The sequence below is a fragment of the Leucoraja erinacea genome, chromosome 24 (assembly GCF_028641065.1).
Source record: "Leucoraja erinacea ecotype New England chromosome 24, Leri_hhj_1, whole genome shotgun sequence".
Lineage (NCBI taxonomy): Eukaryota > Metazoa > Chordata > Chondrichthyes > Rajiformes > Rajidae > Leucoraja > Leucoraja erinaceus.
This window is the reverse complement of record NC_073400.1, coordinates 26,831,424-26,851,110: the sequence shown is the minus strand read 5'-3', so window position 1 is coordinate 26,851,110 and position 19,687 is coordinate 26,831,424. Positions and strand designations below refer to the sequence as shown.

General features: G+C 41.8%; 1 protein-coding gene and 1 long non-coding RNA gene across 3 annotated transcripts in view; one reads left to right on the top strand and one right to left on the bottom strand.

The window, feature by feature from the left end:
* LOC129708848 (lamina-associated polypeptide 2-like) overlaps positions 1-11,808 on the bottom strand; it is a 34,303-nt gene extending 22,495 nt beyond the window's left edge. The window contains exon 1 of one of the 2 annotated variants that reach the window (XM_055654873.1): positions 11,655-11,808. In XM_055654873.1, coding sequence (XP_055510848.1) covers positions 11,655-11,738 — 84 coding nt within the window. In that variant the 5' untranslated portion in view covers positions 11,739-11,808. Of the gene's footprint in view, positions 1-421; positions 688-11,654 lie in introns of those variants that run through there. The other variant, XM_055654872.1, reaches the window with a different exon arrangement.
* Positions 11,809-11,889: 81 nt separating this feature from the next.
* Positions 11,890-19,144, top strand: LOC129708849 (uncharacterized). Its single transcript, XR_008725421.1, has 2 exons — positions 11,890-12,123; positions 15,926-19,144. It is a non-coding gene; the product is annotated as an uncharacterized LOC129708849 (long non-coding RNA).
* Positions 19,145-19,687: the final 543 nt, after the last annotated feature.

The window sequence follows — 19,687 nt, the reverse complement described above, 5'->3', positions numbered from 1 at the left end:
CGTAGTAACCGCCATTTTGTAGCTTTAATGTCAATGAAGCTTTGTCAGTTCAGAGCATAACTTATTGCTCGGTTAATGCTTATAAATATCATGCACTATGTTACCCAACATGCATCCTCTCACCTTATTAAAAATAACCAACTTTGACAGTAGCGTTTATGAATTTGGATTGTGCGTAAAATTTGAAAACCCTGGTTGAATAGAAATGAACAGATTGCGCCGTTTTTGAACTGTGCAAAATGGATAGAAAATACACCAGAATACAAACAGAAAGAAGAAACGACGCACGACTAATAGCAAATACAGCCCCAAACCTCTTAAATAAAATCAATCCTGTAAAACACAACTACTTCAACACTGACAACTACCGTCACACTCAAAATACGGAAACATACAGACAAGCCATTTCCCCTAAACTCACGGTGATTTTAACTTCTGAAGAATCCTCCTCGTCGCTGGAAAAATCCGCCCTTAATTCTGAATTAATCTTAGAAGTAATGTGTTTTAAGTAGAGCTGAACGTAAACCTCTTTCTTCTGCTCCTTTCGCGGTAAAGGTACGTTATGCGCAATTAATTCACTCTTCAGTCTCCCTTTAGTTAAGTGATTCGGATCGCGACTTTCCCAAGTGTCTGACATATTCAGCACAGTGGTCAAATCGCACTTTTAATATTGAATTAAGGTTAAACACTAACCAAATAACAGCATTAATATCCCTCAGCACACGCATGTACGGAATACAACATGTACATAAAAGCAAGTTCAAGACCGATTGGACGCGTTTAAAACAGGAAACTCATTGGTTAAACTTATTAACCCCTTCGTAGCCAAGAAAATAAAAGTACAACATCGCATGGCATTTATAGGTGGACAGAAAATGCTGGAGTACTCAGCGGGACAAGCATGGCATTTATACCTTATTTTAAGCGAAACAATCATATTTTCCCCCAAAGCTCTCACCAACATGTATGCATGCGTCCAAAGACAAACTCTATTTAGGCTATGATAGTAGCATCGGAATGATATTTGTATTATAGTCTGCAGCAAAGATCCTTTGGTCTGCAGTATGTGCTGCAATTGGCAAGTCAAATTTCACTACACCAATTGGAGTATGTGATAATAAATGTCCTTTGTTTCCTTCGTAGTCTGGGTTATTTTTTTGGCCGCAGCTATGATCTCAGCATCTGGACAATATGAAACATGACAAGGAATGTGCAATCAAAAGCAGAACTGATCTAATTCCGTCAAACAGCATCTTTATAGCACACCTGCAATAAAAAATGTTCACATCCACAGAGCACATTAAAATGTGAGGTGCCAAATGCTGTTGCTTTTTTCAGGATTTAGGATAATTTGTTTCATTCCAGTTGTTTGCATAGTAAGGTGACTAAGGCTGCCAACTAGGAACCTCTGGCCCCTTCGGCAGATAATGCAAAAAGTGCATAACAAGATGTAAAATACTGCAGTTGCTGGATTACAAAAAAGACACAGAGTGGTGGAGTAACTCAGCGGGTCAAGCAGCATCTCTGGAGAACATGGATCAGTGAGGTTCTAGGTCAGATCCTTTCAGATTCTTCAGCGTCTGAAGAAGGATCCCGACCCAAGACGTCACCTATCCATGTTTTCCAGTTACTCCAACACTTTGTAAACATATAGGAAGTGGTGAGCTCTTTTTGCTAGACCTCAATGTGCTCAGGTATTCAAGGTTCTCTGTGTCATCTCAAGGGCTTCTTCTCTATTTAAAAAAAAACACACTTGGACTACGGATCTCTCATGAGGCAGTGAGGGTATAGTGTGTCTCTACACTACCCCATACCTCCCAACCCAGATGGCTTTAAGAACATCCATAAACCATTTTCCATGACAAACTTCAGAAAAGAGTTTCCTTGTATCAATGTCTGGCGTTGGTATGTGAACAAAGTGACCTGAACAGTATAGCAAACAGACAGAGTAATTAAATCAGCATCTGCAGTTCCTTGTGTAGGAAGGCACTGCAGCAGATGCTGGTTTAGACCGAAGATATAGACACAAATTTTGGAGCAACTCAGCAGGACAGGCAGCATCTCTGGAGAGAATGAATGGGTGATGTTTTGGGTTGACACCCTTCTTCAGACTGGTTAGGGATAGGGGAAATGAGAGATATAGACTATGATGGAGAGAGATGAAGAACAATGAATTTAAAAAAAATGCAAAAAGGTAACAGTGATAAAGGAAACAGCCCATGTTAGCTGTTTGTTGGGTGAAAACGAGAAGCTTGTGTGACTTGGGTGGGGGAGGGATAGGGAGAGGGAATGCCGGGGCTACCTGAAGTGAGAGAAATCAATATTCATATCACTGGGCCGTAAGCTGCCTTATCCCTAACCAGTCTGAAGAAGGGTCTCGACCCAAAACGTCACCCATTCCTTCTCTCCAGAGATGCTGCCTGTTCCACTGAGTTACTCCAGCTGTTTGTGTCTATCTACACTTCCTTCCTACACAGAGTATAATTAGGGCCCTGATACTTAAGATATTGCCCCAGGAGGGGACATCCTTTTAAGAATTGCCATTTTTTTTGGGATTTTGCAGATATGGTGTTAATAGCATTTTTCTAGTGCCTTGACGTGCCTACTCGAGGTTGACCGTCTCAGAAGGGGAGGGATCAGACTCAAGGTCTTGATCTTCAAACATCCTTTTTTGATTGGCCAACACTGTGGTGGCTCAAGGATGAAATGGTGAATTTCATCAAAATTCAACTTTACTGAGCAATGACTGGTATGGTATATGGTAACTAGTTCACATCATCCAGGATCTTGTTGTGACCCTCTATTGTCAAAAGGCAATGTTGTACAGTGGGGACATTGTATTGTGAGTGCAAGCACAAGGCTAGCTTTCATGTAGGCTTTAATGAAGGGGGTGCAGTCACTGTAGAAAACATGAGTTACTTATTTGCCATGGGAAAATTAAGGGCAGATGGTCCATCTTTCTCATATGCACCGAGTAGTAAATTAACATGTGCATGGTTACAAACTCAACTGTTCATTCAACAGAGTCAGTGGATTTTTGATAATCATCCGAGGACAGACAGTACCCAAGCTCAATGTATCATCTAAATTAATCTGAAGAAGGGTCTCGACCTGAAACGTCACCTATTCCTTCGCTCCATAGATGCAGCCTCACCCGCTGAGTTTCTCCAGCATTTTTGTCTACCTTCTATCATCTAAATGATGGCATCTAGCACAATACAGATGCCATCATTTACTTATGTCAGTTTGGAATTTAAGAGCAACAGCGTTACTTATTTCAGTTTGGATTTTAAGAGCAACACCGTTAATGCCACTAACAAGTTAAAACTGATCCCAAAACTTGCTTAGAATGTAGCAAAGAATAAACATTTGAAGTCTCATATGTAACTAGATTTCTGATTAACATCATCAAAAAGATTCCAATACTTCCCTTTCTCCTTCCACAAGTCTATCTAGGTTTTTTTCTTACTTTGTGTAGGAAGCAACTGCCGATGCTGGTTTACAGCAAAGATATAGTGCCCTCCATGATTTTGAAAAAGTTACTTTTATAACAATTAAACCAGGTTCGCTTCTTAATAAACAGACACCACACAAACGGTTTGGTAGATCAGTTCAAAACTTTACTTAACATCGGCCGATGGAAGGGAGCGAGGATTCCAGCTAAGTGACCAATGTAGACACTCAACTGTCCCCAGTCCTCTTCTCTGAACAACAGAAATTACATTGCCTTAAATAGGGTTTTTTCCCCTTAACACCTTCCACAGACATTAATCATGTCAGAGGTACAGGAAAAGGTTTCCACAGATTGCATCACATCAAAGGCCTTTTGTTTACATGGTACAAGATATACTAAAAACATTGACCATCTGCTTTATCATTTTATTTCCACTTTCCTGGTTTTTTTCTTTGTCACTTGGTCCCTCATAAACATAGTCCATCTGTTTTATTGCCTCTTGCTTCAAAGATGTGACCACCTATATCTCTCTTCCTCTATCACCTCCTCCCCCATAAACATTGGTCATTTGATTTCCACTTTCCTGGGTTTTTTTTCCTTTGTCACTTGGTCCCTCCTAAACATAGGCCATCTGTTTACAAAGATGTGACTGCCTATTCCTCGTCTTCCTTTATTGCCTCCTCCCCATAAACATTGGTCATTTGATCTCTACTTCAAAGATATCTTTAGCTCCTTCTCTCTGCCTGTCACTTGGAAGACAATGTTATAGGATTTATTATCTCCCACACCCCGCAACCTTAGACAAGCCTAATTTGACACTAAATGTAAACTGTAAGCTAGCCCTGAAACCTATTTTAATTTTTTCTTATTTTTGTAACTTTATTTGGCTTCATCAATTTTTGGGACAAAGACCCATAATTTATTTATTTGTTTCTGTACTCCACAATTTTAGATTTGCAATAGAAAAAAAAAAAATCACATGTGGTTAAAGTGCACATTGTCAGATTTTATCAAAGGGTATTTTTATACATTTGGTTTCACCATGCAGAAATTACAGCTTGGTCTATACATAGTCCTCCCCCCCCCATTTCAGGGCACCATAATGTTTGGGACACATGGCTTCACAGGTGTTGGCAATTATTTATGTGTGTTTAAATGCCTCCTTAATGCAGGTATAAGAGAGCTCTCAGCACCTAGTTTGGAAACTTTTATTGCTGTCCAACATGAGGCCCAAAGTTGGGCCAATGAAAGTCTAATAATCAATAGTCAATAGTCAATTTAATTGTCATTTGGACCCCTGGAGGTCCAAACGAAATGCCGTTTCTGCAGCCATACATTACACACAAATAGACCCCAGACACACCATAATTTACATTTTACATAAACATCCATCACATAGCTGTGATGGAAGGCCAAAAAAAACTTATCTCTCCACTGCACTCTCCCCCCCCCCCCGATGTCAGAGTCAAAGTCAAAGCCCCCGGCTGGCGATGGCAATTGTCCCGCGGCCATTAAAGCCACGCCGGGTGGTGCAAGGTCGCACACCGGGTCTTGGTGTTAGAGCCCCCGGCGTGCGCTCGCAGAGTCCCGCGGCCATTCCAAGCCGCGCGGGGCGGTGATGTCAGGCCCCGCTCCAGGAGCTATTCGACCCCACAACTCGGGCGGGAGAAGTCGCCGTTGCGAGAGCCCTGACAAGCGGTCTCCCTCCAGGGACCCGCGGGCTCCCGGTGCCGCCGTCCGCAGACCCGCAGTAGCAGCCTCCGCATCAGCAGCAGCAGCAGCAGCGCTCCACCACCGCTCCACCCGCTCTGGGCTCGGCCAGCTCCGCGACGGTGAGGTGAGTCAGCACCAGAGTCCCCGGCTTCTTCTGTTGGAGGCCGCTCCTCGTTGCAGCCCCAACGACAACAGAGACCCGACAAGAAAAGGTCGGGTCTCCAGTGCAGGGAGAGATTTAAAAGTTTCCCCCTCCCCCCCCCCCCCCCCACCCCACCCCACCCCCACACACACCCCCCAACAAAAAATAACAAAAAAACTACATATAAACATAGACAAAAAATAATAAAAACGCGGACAGGCTGCAGAGGCCTCTGCTGACCAGAGTCGCGCCGCCTACCGGAATAAGTCATTATGAGACTGAGAAACACGAATAAAACTGTTAGAGACATCAAGCAAACCTTAGGCTTACCAAAATCAACTGTTTGGAACATCATTAAGAAGAAAGAGAGCACTGGTGAGCTTACTAATCGCAAAAGGACTGGAAGGCCAAGGAAGACCTCCACAGCTGATGACAGAAGAATTCTCTCTATAATAAAGAAAAATCCTCGAACACCTGTCCGACAGATCAGAAACACTCTTCAGGTGTGGATTTGTCAATCACCACTGTCCGCAGAAGACTTCATCAGCAGAAATACAGAGGCTACACTGCAAGATGCAAACTACTGGTTAGTCGCAAAAATAGGATGGCCAGGTTACAGTTTGCCAAGAAGTACTTAAAAGAGCAACCACAGTTCTGGAAATAGGTCTTGTGGACAGATGAGACAAAGATTAACTTATATCAGAGTGATGGCAAGAGCAAAGTATGGAGGAGAGAAGGAACTGCCGAAGATCCAAAGCATACCACCTCATCTGTGAAACACGGTGGTGGGGATGTAACGGTGGTGACGTGGTGTCCACCAGTGACCAAGTTGTCACGGTAAGTGCACATATTTCTTATTACTTTCTATGTTTATGAATACCACATGGAACAATAAAATGACACACACCGTTTCCACTTCATTCACCTGATCATGTAGTAGAATACTGCGTCAATCTGAGTGGACACCGCAACTCGCTTTACACGATCATACACACAAACGTACATTGCGGTGGACCCGCAAAGGTTTGGTGTCCCAGAAAACGAACATTACATTATTAGAGAAAACCAAATTATATCCATAGAGAGTACATTACTTAATGATTTGAGCTATGTCGATGGCCGATTATTCATCGGAAGGTTGAATTGGGATGATTTGGGATTTTTTAGTATGTTAATTGTCTCCGTCAAAGGGATGAAGATAGCGACTTGGTCCGTACGAAAGGTAAACAAGAGACAGTGTGTTGCCAAATTGAAGATTTGCTCAGTTTCTTAGTTTTGATGTCCAATTTATGCCCCAAATTTTTTTTTAATTGACTTTAAAAAGTCGCAAAATATATCATAAATGATCGTTGTGTTTTTGACAGCACGATGCTTTTGATATATTAAATGTGAATATAAGAAAAATAATGAACTCACCCAAAAATCACTACTACCATAGGATACATCGTTGGGATTTGTGAAAAGCAATACAGGTTTGGAGCCTCCATGGTTTAACTTATGGAGGTACCGACCCCGATAACGGTCGTTGTGACAATGGACACCAAACACAGACCGTTACGAGATCATTGCTGGGCAGAATACCAGACATGTTACTGTATTTTTCTCCTGGTATTCATGAAGATATTTCCCTAGATCATTATCAAAACGTATATGTATGTGGGGCCATATGAAGTTTATTTATGAATTAAATAGTCATGACTAAATGTGGCATAGTTTTTAATGTGAATAGGTGAAATTTCAGGTTGAGACCCTTCCAAAACAGCACCTATTCCTTTTCTCCAGAGTTGTTGCCAGACCCAGAGTTATTCCAGCATTTTGGGTCTATCTTTTTCTTTATTTTGTTCAACCCTATCACCTTCCCTTCCCTGACCTGCTTCCATATGACATCATTCCCCACAACCCCAATCCCTCCCTCAATCTTTCTGTGATAAGGAAGTGATTTATAATCTCCAGGGCCATGTTACGAACTTCTATTGTCCAAAAGTAAATGTTGAATGGCACGGACAACTTGGTCAGGACAGAAAGGCCCTATCCCAACTAACAAGAATCAATGGCCTCTGGACCAAAGAGTATTGCTGATACAGGTATTATAAAACTTGTCATTGAGAAAATCAGTCACAAATTCCCTACCCCACCTCCCATGTCTGGGAGGGGAGAAGGAGAAGAACATGCCCTGGTTCCCAGTGACACTATAATCTTGACCACAAAGGAGACAAATCCAACTGTGGTAACTACAATATAGGTCTCTGTGCTGTCTGCTATGGATAATATGATTGCTAGGATCCTCCTCCACTACCTCCTTCAGGTGACAGAAGAGCCGCTCCCACAGTTACAACAAGGATTCCATCTATTTGGAGGCACAATGAACATAAACTAAACTGTGTATTAACTCATAAATACAGAGAGCAACACTCTGTAAGGCCTTTCTCAATTCCACTTTGACTTTATCAGTCTAGCGGAACATCCCCCTCGTACTCATCTGCCTACAGAAATGAGTTGTATCTTAAATTTGTTTCATGCAGCTAATAATCCTCACAAAGGTCCAATATCGGTGCAGTCTAACACCAAGCAAAGTAACATCATCAATCCAACACTCTTTCCAACTTTTCTAACTACAATATTGCACCTCACCTCCAATGAGCATCCTGCAGGTTGGGGTTAAACTACAAATAATATGATCGGCAGGCAGCAGAACTCAGATAATGCTCATGCATGTGCATGTTTAGAAGACTGAGCTCAAATTTATTGTTGCATCAAAGCATACGAGGGGATTGGTCTTACATTTATAATTCACCTCAGCAATAAATCACAGTATCTGCAAAAAATCTAATTGAGCAAAATGAGTAAAAGTTAATTAAAATATACTAAAACTAATATCCATTTAAGAAGTGGAAACAAGGAACTGCAGATACTGGTTTACAAAAGAAGACATAATGTTGGAGTAACTCAGCTTGTCAGGCAACGTCTCTGCAGAACATAGATAGGAGCCGTTCAGTTCGGTACCCTTCTTCCAACTAGAGTCTCCAGAGATGCTGTTCTCCAGAGATGTGATCTGACCTGCTGAGTTACTCCAGTACAGTATTGTTTTATCAATTTAAAACTACAGGATGTTTAACAACATTTAACATTTTTTCAAATTCTATCATTTCAATATTATGCAATGATTAAAATAGAACAAGGCAAGGAATCTTTGTGGTATGAAAGATTCTTATCAGCTGCAGCGCAAATAAAATTACGAAATAAGGGTCTCGACCAGAAACGTCACCCATTCCTTCTGTCCAGAGATGCTGCCTGTCCCACTGAGTTACTCCAGCTTTTTGTGTCTTACCTTTGCCACATACAAAAATAAAATTAAGAACAAAAAATTCTGGAAACACTCTGCAGATCAGACATCTATGGAAAGAGAAATAACCATCCTTTCAGGTTGAATGTCCTATCCTATATCATTCGTAAATCTTAGTTTCAATGAAGAATTTTATATTTAGGAGTATGATCTTTTGATCATGCCCTAATATTGTTCTATACCTCATTGACTCACACAACATCCATGAAAAATAGGTACTCCAAACCCTGAAAGTTGTGTTGAAAAATATCAAAATGATTCGGGAAATTTTTTTTTTTTAAATTGTACACTGGAACAAATAATTTTTATTCTTTGCTTAGGATGTCACAAGAAAAAGCTTTTTAAACAAAGATCTTTCTATATTTACATACCGAGAAAAGTCCCATTGAACCAAACATTTAAAAAAATCACAAATATATTGGTATGTGTGTCATAAAATATTTAACTGTACTAAAGAAAGTTATAGCAAGCTAGGATCCACAGAAATATTGTCTGGTTTCTAGATTTCTGCTTACCTAATCCAAGTGTCAATATGTTGCTTGCTTTGGACTATACCCACCACATTTTGAGTATCATCACATGTTTCAGTGCATAATGTAACATATATTTATTATATTTTTAATTTTAGGAGAGAGAAAAAACAATAAACAGATAAGGGAATAAACACTGTTCTGAATACCAGCTTTGCAATTAACTGAAATTCTACGAAAATTACTGTAAGGAAAAACATGTATTAAAGCAAGGACTGTGTACATGGAAGCCACTGCCCAGAGCTTAGAAATTCAAAACACTTCCTTAAGCACCATTTATATTAATGCAAATAGCTTTCCGTTAATAGCTACTACCCATGCAACCTAACGAAAGGCACTTTCAAAGAAAAATACAGCGGATCCTGCAAGTCTAAAAAAAAACTAGGAAGCGCTGTAAATGTTCAGCAGGTCAGGCAAAATCTATTAACATCGTTAATTGACACTGGTTGGTGACTTTTCAATGGAATGACAAAAATTCAAATAATATCAAGGTTTTCAATTACAAAGAAAAACAGAGAATGGAGGATATATGGACCATGTGTGGGCAGATGAGATGAGTTTATCTTGGCATTATGTTTAGCAGATATCATGGGGCCATTTCCTGTGCTGTACTTCTCTGTTCTAAATTAAACCACTTTCTTTTCAAAATGAACATGCATCTGAAGAAGGGTTTCGGCCCAAAACGTTGCCCATTTCCTTCGCTCCAAAGATGCTGCTGCACCCGCTGAGTTTCTCCAGCTTTTTTGTGCACCATGCAAATATAGTGATGTGTAAATGAGCAGCATATCACATGGTCTACACAGGATCATCGACATAGAGAAAAAAAATCAGTCAGCGGGCTGAAGATGCAGGTTGATGCAAGAAATTTTCCATTAAATGCAAAAACTGGAACTCTAGACCGAGACACCAGATGCTGGAAATGAGCAAAAAAAGCATTAACGTACACAAAAATGCTGGAGAAACTCAGCGGGTGCAGCAGCATCTATGGAGCGAAGGAAATAGGCAATGTTTCGGGCCAAAACCCTTCTTCAGGGTAAAAAAAGCACATTACAGGAGCCTGAAAACGTACATCACCAGACTAGAGAACAGCTTCTTCCCCTCTGTTATCAGGCTTCTGAACAGTAGTTCCATAAACTACGGTACTGTCTGGTTCACCTCTGCTCCATCGCAGCCATTGGACAATCTATGGAACTGGTCCACAGGGTCGAGAACTATATTTTGCATTCAATATTGTAACAAGGAACTGCAGATGCTGGCTTGCACTGCAGATAGACACGACATGCTGGAGTAACTCAGCGGGTCAGGCAGCATCTCCAGAAAAAAGGAATCAGGTCAAGACCCTCCATCAATTGAAGGCCCTTGATCCGAAATGTCACCTATTCCTTTTCTACAGAGATGCTGCCTGACCTGCCGAGTTACTCCAGCATTTTGTGTCTATATTCTGCACTATGTGTCTTCCCCTCAGTGTATTAATTTTATTTATGTGCAGCATCATAAAAATTCACTAAACATTACAGTTTATAATAGTGAAAGAAACAAAATGTTGTGGGAGGAAGGCTCTAATTAGAAAAAAACAAAGCTTTTCACTGTACACGTGACAACAATAATATTAAACATTTAATAAAATATTTAAAAAATATTAAAACTCCTACACCTATTCTGCTGGACTTGAATAGTTTCTCCTGCAGCAGGAATTTCTCCAGATTCCTTTTCTCCATATAGATGCTGCCTGACCCACTGAGTTTACTCCAGCTTTTTGTGCACTTTCTCCTGCAGCAGATATTTGTTAAAGCTAAAAATAAATGTCGATATCTTCGAATATCGCTTGGGTAGAGTGGGCTTGGATAGAGGGGATGTGGAGAGGATGTTTCCACTAGTGGGAGAGCCTAGGACTAGAGGTCACAGCCTCAGAATTAAAGGACCTTCTTTTAGGAAAGAGATGAGGAGAAATTATTTGCCACAGAAGGCTGTGGAGGTCAAGTCAGTGGAAATATTGAAGGCAGAGATAATTAGTACGGGTGTCAGAGGCTATGGGGAGAAGGCAGGAGAATGGGGTTAGGAGGGAGAGATAGATCAGCCATGATTGAATGGCGGAGTAGACTTGATGGGCCGAATGGCCTAATTCTACTCCTATATCATATCATATTTATATATGATATAATAATAATACTTTATTACGGACTCAAGGTCCAGACAAGGGGCAACATTACATAAAAAATGCATTGCATATTAAATATCATAAAATACATATAAAATCTTAGTATATCACTTATAAAAACATCATAATTTATATATTTTTTAAACAACACAATACATAAAGTTAAAAATCCAAATTATAGATAGATATATTATAAAAATATGATATTTTTGAAACCCCTGCAAAACTTGGAAGGCATGTTATAGGCCCACGGGCCTTACGATATCGTTTTTTAAAAAAACCCCACCCCCTATTTAATATAATGAATGACTAACCTGGAAACGAAAGGACGTTTCTCTCTCCTCCCCCCCAGCACTTGGCAACTTTAAAATCTCGTCGCTGTTTTCACCGTCTGCCATTTAAAACCGTCACTGGCGGACAACCGGCGCTACCACCGCGGGGAGAGGGAGAGTAGGTAGGGGGGGAGACCCCATGCAATGCCGCCTTCTCAGCGACCCTTCCTCCCACAGCGCGCCGTTTCTTTCACCACCATCAGCTGTATGGTTGACAAGTGATTTATTTCGTCGGGAGGGCTAAGTTCGAAAAGCGGGGTGATGCTGTCGAGGGGCTGATTTCACGGACACCCCCCCCCTCCCCCCCCGGTTTTTCAGTGGTGGCGCCTCAGTTTGAGCGCCGGCCGGGAGTTGTCCGTCAAGATTCACCTCGTCCCCCAGTGTTGAGGAAAAACACGTCGTGGGCACAGATCCTATAGCAGATCTTTGGTCGTGGGTCACTTGGACAGCGGTATGGATCAAAGATACTAGCTCCTCTATAATGTTTAAGAGGGAACTGCAGATGCTGGAGAATCGAAGGTTCACACAGAAAAGCTGGAGAAACTCAGCGGGGGCAGCAGCATTTATGGAGCGAAGGAAATAGGCAAGGTTTCGGGCCGAAACCCTTCGAAGGGTTTCGGCCCGAAACGTTGCCTATTTCCTTCGCTCCATAGATGCTGCTGCCCCGCTGAGTTTCTCCAGCTTTTCTGTGTAGCTCCTCTATAATCTTTGGTATGGTTGATTTCTCCGACCTCAAGTAACCCTTGCATTCCTTTCCCTCACCCTCCATCCCCCTCTTCCCCCCCCCCCCCCTCCCTCCCCCCCCCCCCCCCTCCCTCCCCCCCCCCCCCCCCTCCCCCCCCCTCCCTCCCCCCCCTCCCCTCCCCCCCCCCCCCCCCCCCCCCCTCGCTCCCCCCCCCCCCCCCCCCTCTTCCCCCCCCCCCCCCCCCCCCCCCCCTCCCTCCCCCCCCCCCCCTCCTCCCCCCCCCCCCCCCCCTCCCCCTCCCTCTCTCTCCCCCCCCTCCCTCCCCCCCTCCCCCCCCCCCTCCCTCTTTCCCCCCCTCTTCCCCCCTCCTCTCCCTCCCTCCCTCCTCTCTTTCCCCCCCTCCCTCCTTCCTCCTCTCCCCCCCCTCCCCCCCTCTCCCCTCCCTCCTCCTCTCCCCTCCTCCCTCCTCCCTCTCCCCCTCCCTCCCTCTCCCCCTCTCTCTTTCCCTCTCCCCCCTCTCTCTTTCCCTCTCTCCCTCTCCCCCTCCTCTCTCCCCTCCCTCCCCCTCTCTCCCTGTAGCCCCCCCCCCTCTCTACCCCCCCCCCTCTCTCTCTCTCTCTCCACCCACCCACCCTGGTTTTCTGCCCAGTTTCACTCAAAGATCTTAGGTTTCACTGTCCTGATTAAATTTTACTGATTGTATGCCTCCCTGTCCTCCTTCTCTTCAGCTTCAGCCAACAATGAACCATTCATTCCTGAGATAGACACAAATAAACCTGCAATGAACCACTACTTATCTCCAGAGAAGCTGCCTGTCCCACTGAGTTACTCCAGCATTGTGTGTCTTATCTTCGGTTTATACCAGCACCTGCAGTTCCTTCCTACACAATGAATCATTCTACATTTCCTTGGTCAATGTCTGCATTGATCTATCGTTTTAATACCATGCCCTTCCATATCTCTGTCTCCCTCTCCCCAGGCTGATGAAGGGTCTCGACCCGAAACGCCACCCATTCTTTTTCTCCAGAGATGCTGCCCGTGTTACTCCAGCATTTTGTGTCTATCTTCAGTTTAAACAAATTCTGCAGTTCCTTCCCACACCTTTAAAGCTTGCAACCCAGCAGTATGAATATTGATTTCTCGAACGTCAACCAACCCATGCATTCCCTCCCCGTCCCTTCCCCACCCTAGTGGTCCGACTAGTTTCACTGTCGTCCTGCTTAGTTTCACTATTCTTGTATTCACTCGTTATCACTTTCTCCACAGGCAACAATGGACCATTGTGAGCTTCACCTTAACTTCTTTGCTGGCTTTGATTTGTTCTTTTCAAACCTTTCTCACTTGAAGTTAGAGAAATCAATAATCATAATGCTGGTGCAGGACGGAACTGCAGATGCTGGTTTAAACCGAAGGGGATCAGGGGGTATGGAGAGAAGGCAGGTACGGGATACTGAGTTGGATGATCAGCCATGGTCATATTGAATGGCGGTGCAGGCTCGAAGGGCCGAATGGCCTACTCCTGCACCTAATTTCTATGTTTCTATAGACACAAAAAGCTGGAGTAACAGCGGGACAGGCAGCATCCCTAGAGAGAAGGAATAGGTGACGTTTCGGGTTGAGGCCCTTCTTCAGACTGGTTAAGGACAAAGATCCTATAGCGGAGCAAGATAGATCACTCCTTCTAAATGCAATGGGCTGACGTGTAGTACGCAACGGAGCAGAACGTGGGCTTTTTTTCCATCCATTTCAGTAACCCGACCAGACCTGACTCGCAGTGTAATCAACGTTGCGGGGGAACAGTTTGTGTTAACAAATTAAAATTCTGAAAATGAGAAGATTTTTACCAAATAACTTTTATTTTTACGAGGATGTTTCCGTAACCGGCTTCCGTCTCTGCACTAGTATCCTATGGGATCTTTGGTGCGTAGACGGAAGCCGGTTACGGAAATGGGGCCGAAAAGTACCCATGAATCTGCCCATGACCGTACTATGTATTTTTCGTCGAGTGGGCTATCTTGCTTGCTATAGGATCTTTGGTTAGGGATAAGGGCAACGAGAAATATAGACGATGATGTGGAGAGATAAAGAACAATGGATAAAAGATATGCAAAAAAGTAACGATGATAAAGGAAACAGGCCATTGTTAGCTGCTTGTAGGGCGAAAACGAGAAGCTAGTGCAACTTGGGTGGGGGAGGGATAGAGAGAATGGAAATGTTGAAATGACATGAAATTTCCATTGCTTGTTGCTATGTGGTTGTAGGGTGTGTATGCTGTAGCAAAGGGAATGAAAAATGATCGTGTCCCAGATAACACCGTGTCTCGTCCAAAGTAGGCAATGAATGCTCTTGTCTACACAAATGCTCGTTTTCAGGCAAATTTTGTAGTAGATTAAATGAATTAACATCATATTCTTTCTTGTTTATACATTAAAAAAAATATTTTCTAATTGTTTTCAAATTTTGAAAGCAAAGTTTGTATGAGAAATTTTGGGCAAATTGTGATCGATTTCGATCCCAATTTAGCTCAAAAGCTAGGGGTAATGACTATAAAGTGACTGTTTTTTGTGTTCTCTGACTCCTAAGCTTTCATATGGTATATAACTTGTGGCCAATTACGGCGGCGGTAAACAGTGGGAGAGGGAAATTTGAGGCCATGTCAGAAAAAGGTGACACATTTTGGTCACCGAATGTGGGAAGAGCACCCTCACTAGTGAAAATTGTACAATGAAGTGTAGTCCCATGTATTTAAATTCCTGTACAGGAGAGAAAATCATTTCAGAATCAAGATCCAAACTTTATTTCTGAATTATATAGATATATGTTTAATCCTAATTTATTTTCATTGCCCTGTGCTGAAATTTGGACATTATTTGGGCATGTCAAAAAGGGAAAAAATCCTTCACTGTGTGTTTCTATGTAGTTATGGCAGGGGGGGGGGGGGGGGGGGGCGCCGGTTTCAAAAATCAGCTGTGGCGCAATGTTTTTACATTGCTTCAGGCCGACTACGATACCTCCGTACATCCGTTGCAAACCAGGAAAAACCTGTTCACATCTGAATTTGCTGTATTTTCGTGATGCATGACCCAAATTTGAAGTAATTTAGACAAGATTTTACTATTAAAACAGCTCATGAAATTAAGGGTGCCGATGTATCAAACCCTTTACCATACCACTCACGTCGGTTACCCAAACTGACAAAAATTCTCATGTGATTGGTCCACATTATGGTTTATAGGTAGGCTCATTTTTAATGCTGAGGTTTTTTTTGCACAAATTCTCCACTTTTCATTGGAATTGTTCCTTTTGGTTGTAATATTGCAAACTATCAAACACAAGTTTAAAAAAAGATAATTTGTTGGGTTTTTTTTCCAGAAAAAGGAAGAAGCTGCCCATTTTATTCCTTACCTTTTCTTTTTCCAAAATGGCCAGTCTTCATAAAAAAAACAGACCAGCTACAAGAAAAACAAGTGTTACCATTGTTTTACATAATGGAAAAAAAACCTCTATCCTTTCCCTACTTATTTTTTGCTGTTTATTTCATTTCTGTCTTTGTACATTTGCTCGAAAGGTTTCTTCAAACAATGGGATCATGACAGAAGCCTCCTCATGGCAATCCCTGGAAGCGAAAACGGGCGACATTGTGTCGGGCGACATTTCTGTCAACATGTTGGACGATGACAGAAGCCAACAGCGAACTACATCGTCTGACACACAAGCGAACGAACAAAACAATGCTCGTTCAAAGAAAAGTCCTTCAAAAAGGACTCCGTCAAGGAATCTTCCCTTCCAACTCCAGATTCGCTCCATAACCTGAAATGAAAAGAGTGTTAACAACACTAGCTACAAAGAAAAGCATGGGCCTAAGTCAAGTGTCAAATCAAAAGCACAAACATGGAGGGACAAATTAAAGACAAATAATCCAGACAGGTACAGTGATATTTAAAAAAATGGCAAAGCACTACAGTCAGCTGTATGGAATAAACATGGCAACTGCAGAACAAAATATGAAGAAGGGAAATCTTAATCCACGAGAGAGAGAAGAGGCAGAAAAGTGGATCGAAAGGAAAATGCACTACAATGAACAGGGCAAATTGCGACAAAGAAAACATCAAGAGAAGAAGAGGTTGGAGAAGGAAAAGAACAAGGATAAACCCCAAAAGCCATTAACAAGGCAGAAGGCTGATAAGAGAGAATATGAGCGGAACAAGAAAATAAATCAACGTGCAGGCTATTCGAAGTAGAGGCGTGAGGCAATGAATGCAAGGCGGCGTGAGTTGTATATAGAAAAGAGCAAAAAAGGAACAAAATATTTGAAGAACAACAAAGAAAACGTCATGAAAAAGAGGAAAAACTCATGGACATAGAAGCAAGATTGAGAGAGAAAAAATGGCATTGCAGAAGAAGCAAGAAGAATTCACACTGGCAGCAAAGGAGATAAAAGAGAGAAACAAACTACTAGTCCCTCCTGATGGAGTTGATGTGCGGTCAAGGACAGCAAAACGACAAAACCTCTGCCGTGCTAGGCCTACCACGTCAAGTGCCTAATTTTGCAGGAACAGTTTTAGATGTTGTGAGCAAGGCTTCAATGAATGCTAAAGCATTAAGAAGGCTGGAATTATCATCACAAGGATTTCATCGACATATGTCCCGAAACAGAACAATAAAAATTTTACTTGCAGCAGCAGCACAACAGGTTTATAAACACATTGGGCAATAGATAATGAAATAACCGAACAGAAAAAAAGTTTAATTAAAAAAAACTTAACCCAGAGTTTCAGAGTTTAATTGGAGTTTGGTTGTTGGGAAGAAGCTGCTCCTGAACCTGGATGTTACAATTTTCAGACTCCTTCATCTTCTTCCCGATAACAGGAGTGAAATGAGTGACCAATGTGCTGTGAGTTCGTGATGATATTGGCTGCCTTTTTGTGACTGCCTGTTTTTTGAGACAGTTCCCCTTCATTGGGTGGATAATTAAATACAGTCGATCTTATAGACTCGTACATCATGAAACAGCTCCACAACACTCCCCATGACCCTGCTATTCACTGAATGTACTGCTCTGATGTGACTCCAAAATGCAACATCTCGTACTTATCTATTATTACTAATATCATGTCCTCACGATTATTATTGTTTATTTGTATGCTTTTATTACCTGAGATAGCGCTCGTACAGCCACAAGTTATTCGGAACTCTTCCTATTTGGTGTTCTTGATAAATAGCCAACTGGCACCTTTGAAATTTGCTTTTTAAAACTTACTTCATTAAAAAATTCTGAAATAAATAAATATCTTCAAATCGGCATTATAATGAATAAAGTTACTCTGTTACTTAAAATGAACACATCGGTTATCATTGATTAAAGTACATAATCTGTTCTTTATCACACCTCATCCTGGATCTCACCTTGAGGACCAGTCTACTATGTGGAAACTTGTCAAAAACCATGCTTAAAACCATGTAGATAACATTTGTTACCCTGTTCTCCTTCTGGACGCTTCCTCAAAAATCTAAATTAAATTTGCAAAGCTTGATTTTGCACGCACAATGTGGTTCTGACTATCCCTAATCAAACCGTGCCTTTGAGTACTCTCAGCAGAGATCCGTGTAATTGTTTTCAAATTTTCTTCCATTAAAACGCATCACCCCATTTCCCTCGTAATTGCTTACTGCAGCTCCATGTTGACTTTCAATGATTCAGCTCCCCTGAATCCTTTCAATTTCTTACATTTGGAACAGTAGCCTGACCTTTTATTTTTTCTATCAAAGTGGAAAATGTCACAATTGGCCTGATTATATTCCCTATGCCACATCCTTGCACTTACTTTCCTTTTATCTGTCCAAATTGCCCTGAATCCTACTTGCTTCCTCACTGCAGTTACCTCCTGGTTTGGTACCATTTGTAAACTTCTGTTCAATAATGAACCATTTTTGGGGGGGGAAAAAAATCAAGATAGTAATTTCTAGAAATATTCCACAATGATAAGCCCCATTGCTTTGTGTATATTTATGCATTCTTGTTTTTTATCTTATAAAATACAATGTGCCAACATTTGCAGCATGGAGAATGTGAGCAAAAATGAATTAAAAAAACTTGCCACTGGGGGGTGATAGCATCTAATGAATGACTGATGTTTAAGAGGGAACTGCAGATGCTGGAAAATCAAAGGTAGACAAAAATGCTGGAGAAACTCAGCGGGCGAGGCAGCATCTATGGAGCGTAGGAAAAAGGTAACGTTTTGGGTCGAGTCCATACATCCAGCACGCAAATAACAGTGAATTGGCCAACTGGATACACATGAAACTTAATCAGGAACGAAAACAAACTGATGGAGGAACTAAGCAGGTCAATCAGAATCTGTGGAGGTAAAGGTATGGCTGACTTTTCAGATTTAATAGATGAGAGTCCAGTTGTTCTTGTTTAACTGCTGGAGACTGGGGAGAAGGGGGGGGGGAGGGGGACGTGAATGGAAGTGATGAATCTTCAGCCTAAAGTTGTAGGTCAACTTGTTCTATTTGATCTTTTGTTTCTGCACGTCGGGTTGATTGCATTAGTCAAAACAGGGTGGACCATGTGAAGGTTGCAATCTCCCACCCCAAGTGATGGGTGTTTGATATTCATTTATATGGCACTGCGCCTCTTACAAATGTCTTGAAACACCTCTTGCACAAAATAATTCAGTTGTTAGCAAAACTTAATTGACATGGATTTTATGTACAGATTGATCCCAGAGAAGATAAACTTGGCGAATGGAGGTATGTGAAGGAAGGTTATTGATGCAAAACTGTAAGAAAACGCCCATTAGTCTGGTTATTCCATAAAGTGTTAAACCTGCATGTGAATGCCTCCCCAGACCTTCTTTACATGTCTAAATTGTCCAGTTTAATCCCATTCTAATACGGAGTACAAACAAAAGATTCAGCATTATCCTCAGGATGGGAACAAAAATACTTTACAACAAGAGGAAAAGCAATCTCAACAGGGAAAGCCAGCAACTATTGGTTTTCCACATGGGCCTGAAACTCCCACATTTTCATGACATTTTGTTTAACTGAAGCTATTTATTTATCCTAATAATTGCTTGTCACTTTCATATTGGAAATTTGAAAGTGTGAGGACATTTGGCTGACTGCACATAGCATAAATTGGCCCCAATGTGACAAGTCTTTATCACCTTGCTTATAATTTGCTGACATCTTTGTAAAAAGGGATTTTTCCATAATTTCTGTGCAGGTTTTGTGTTTTAGAAATTATGTTAAATAGTTAAGAAAGGTAACAATGAGTGATGGTGATTTGCATATAAAACTGATTATCATCTAGCAGTTACAA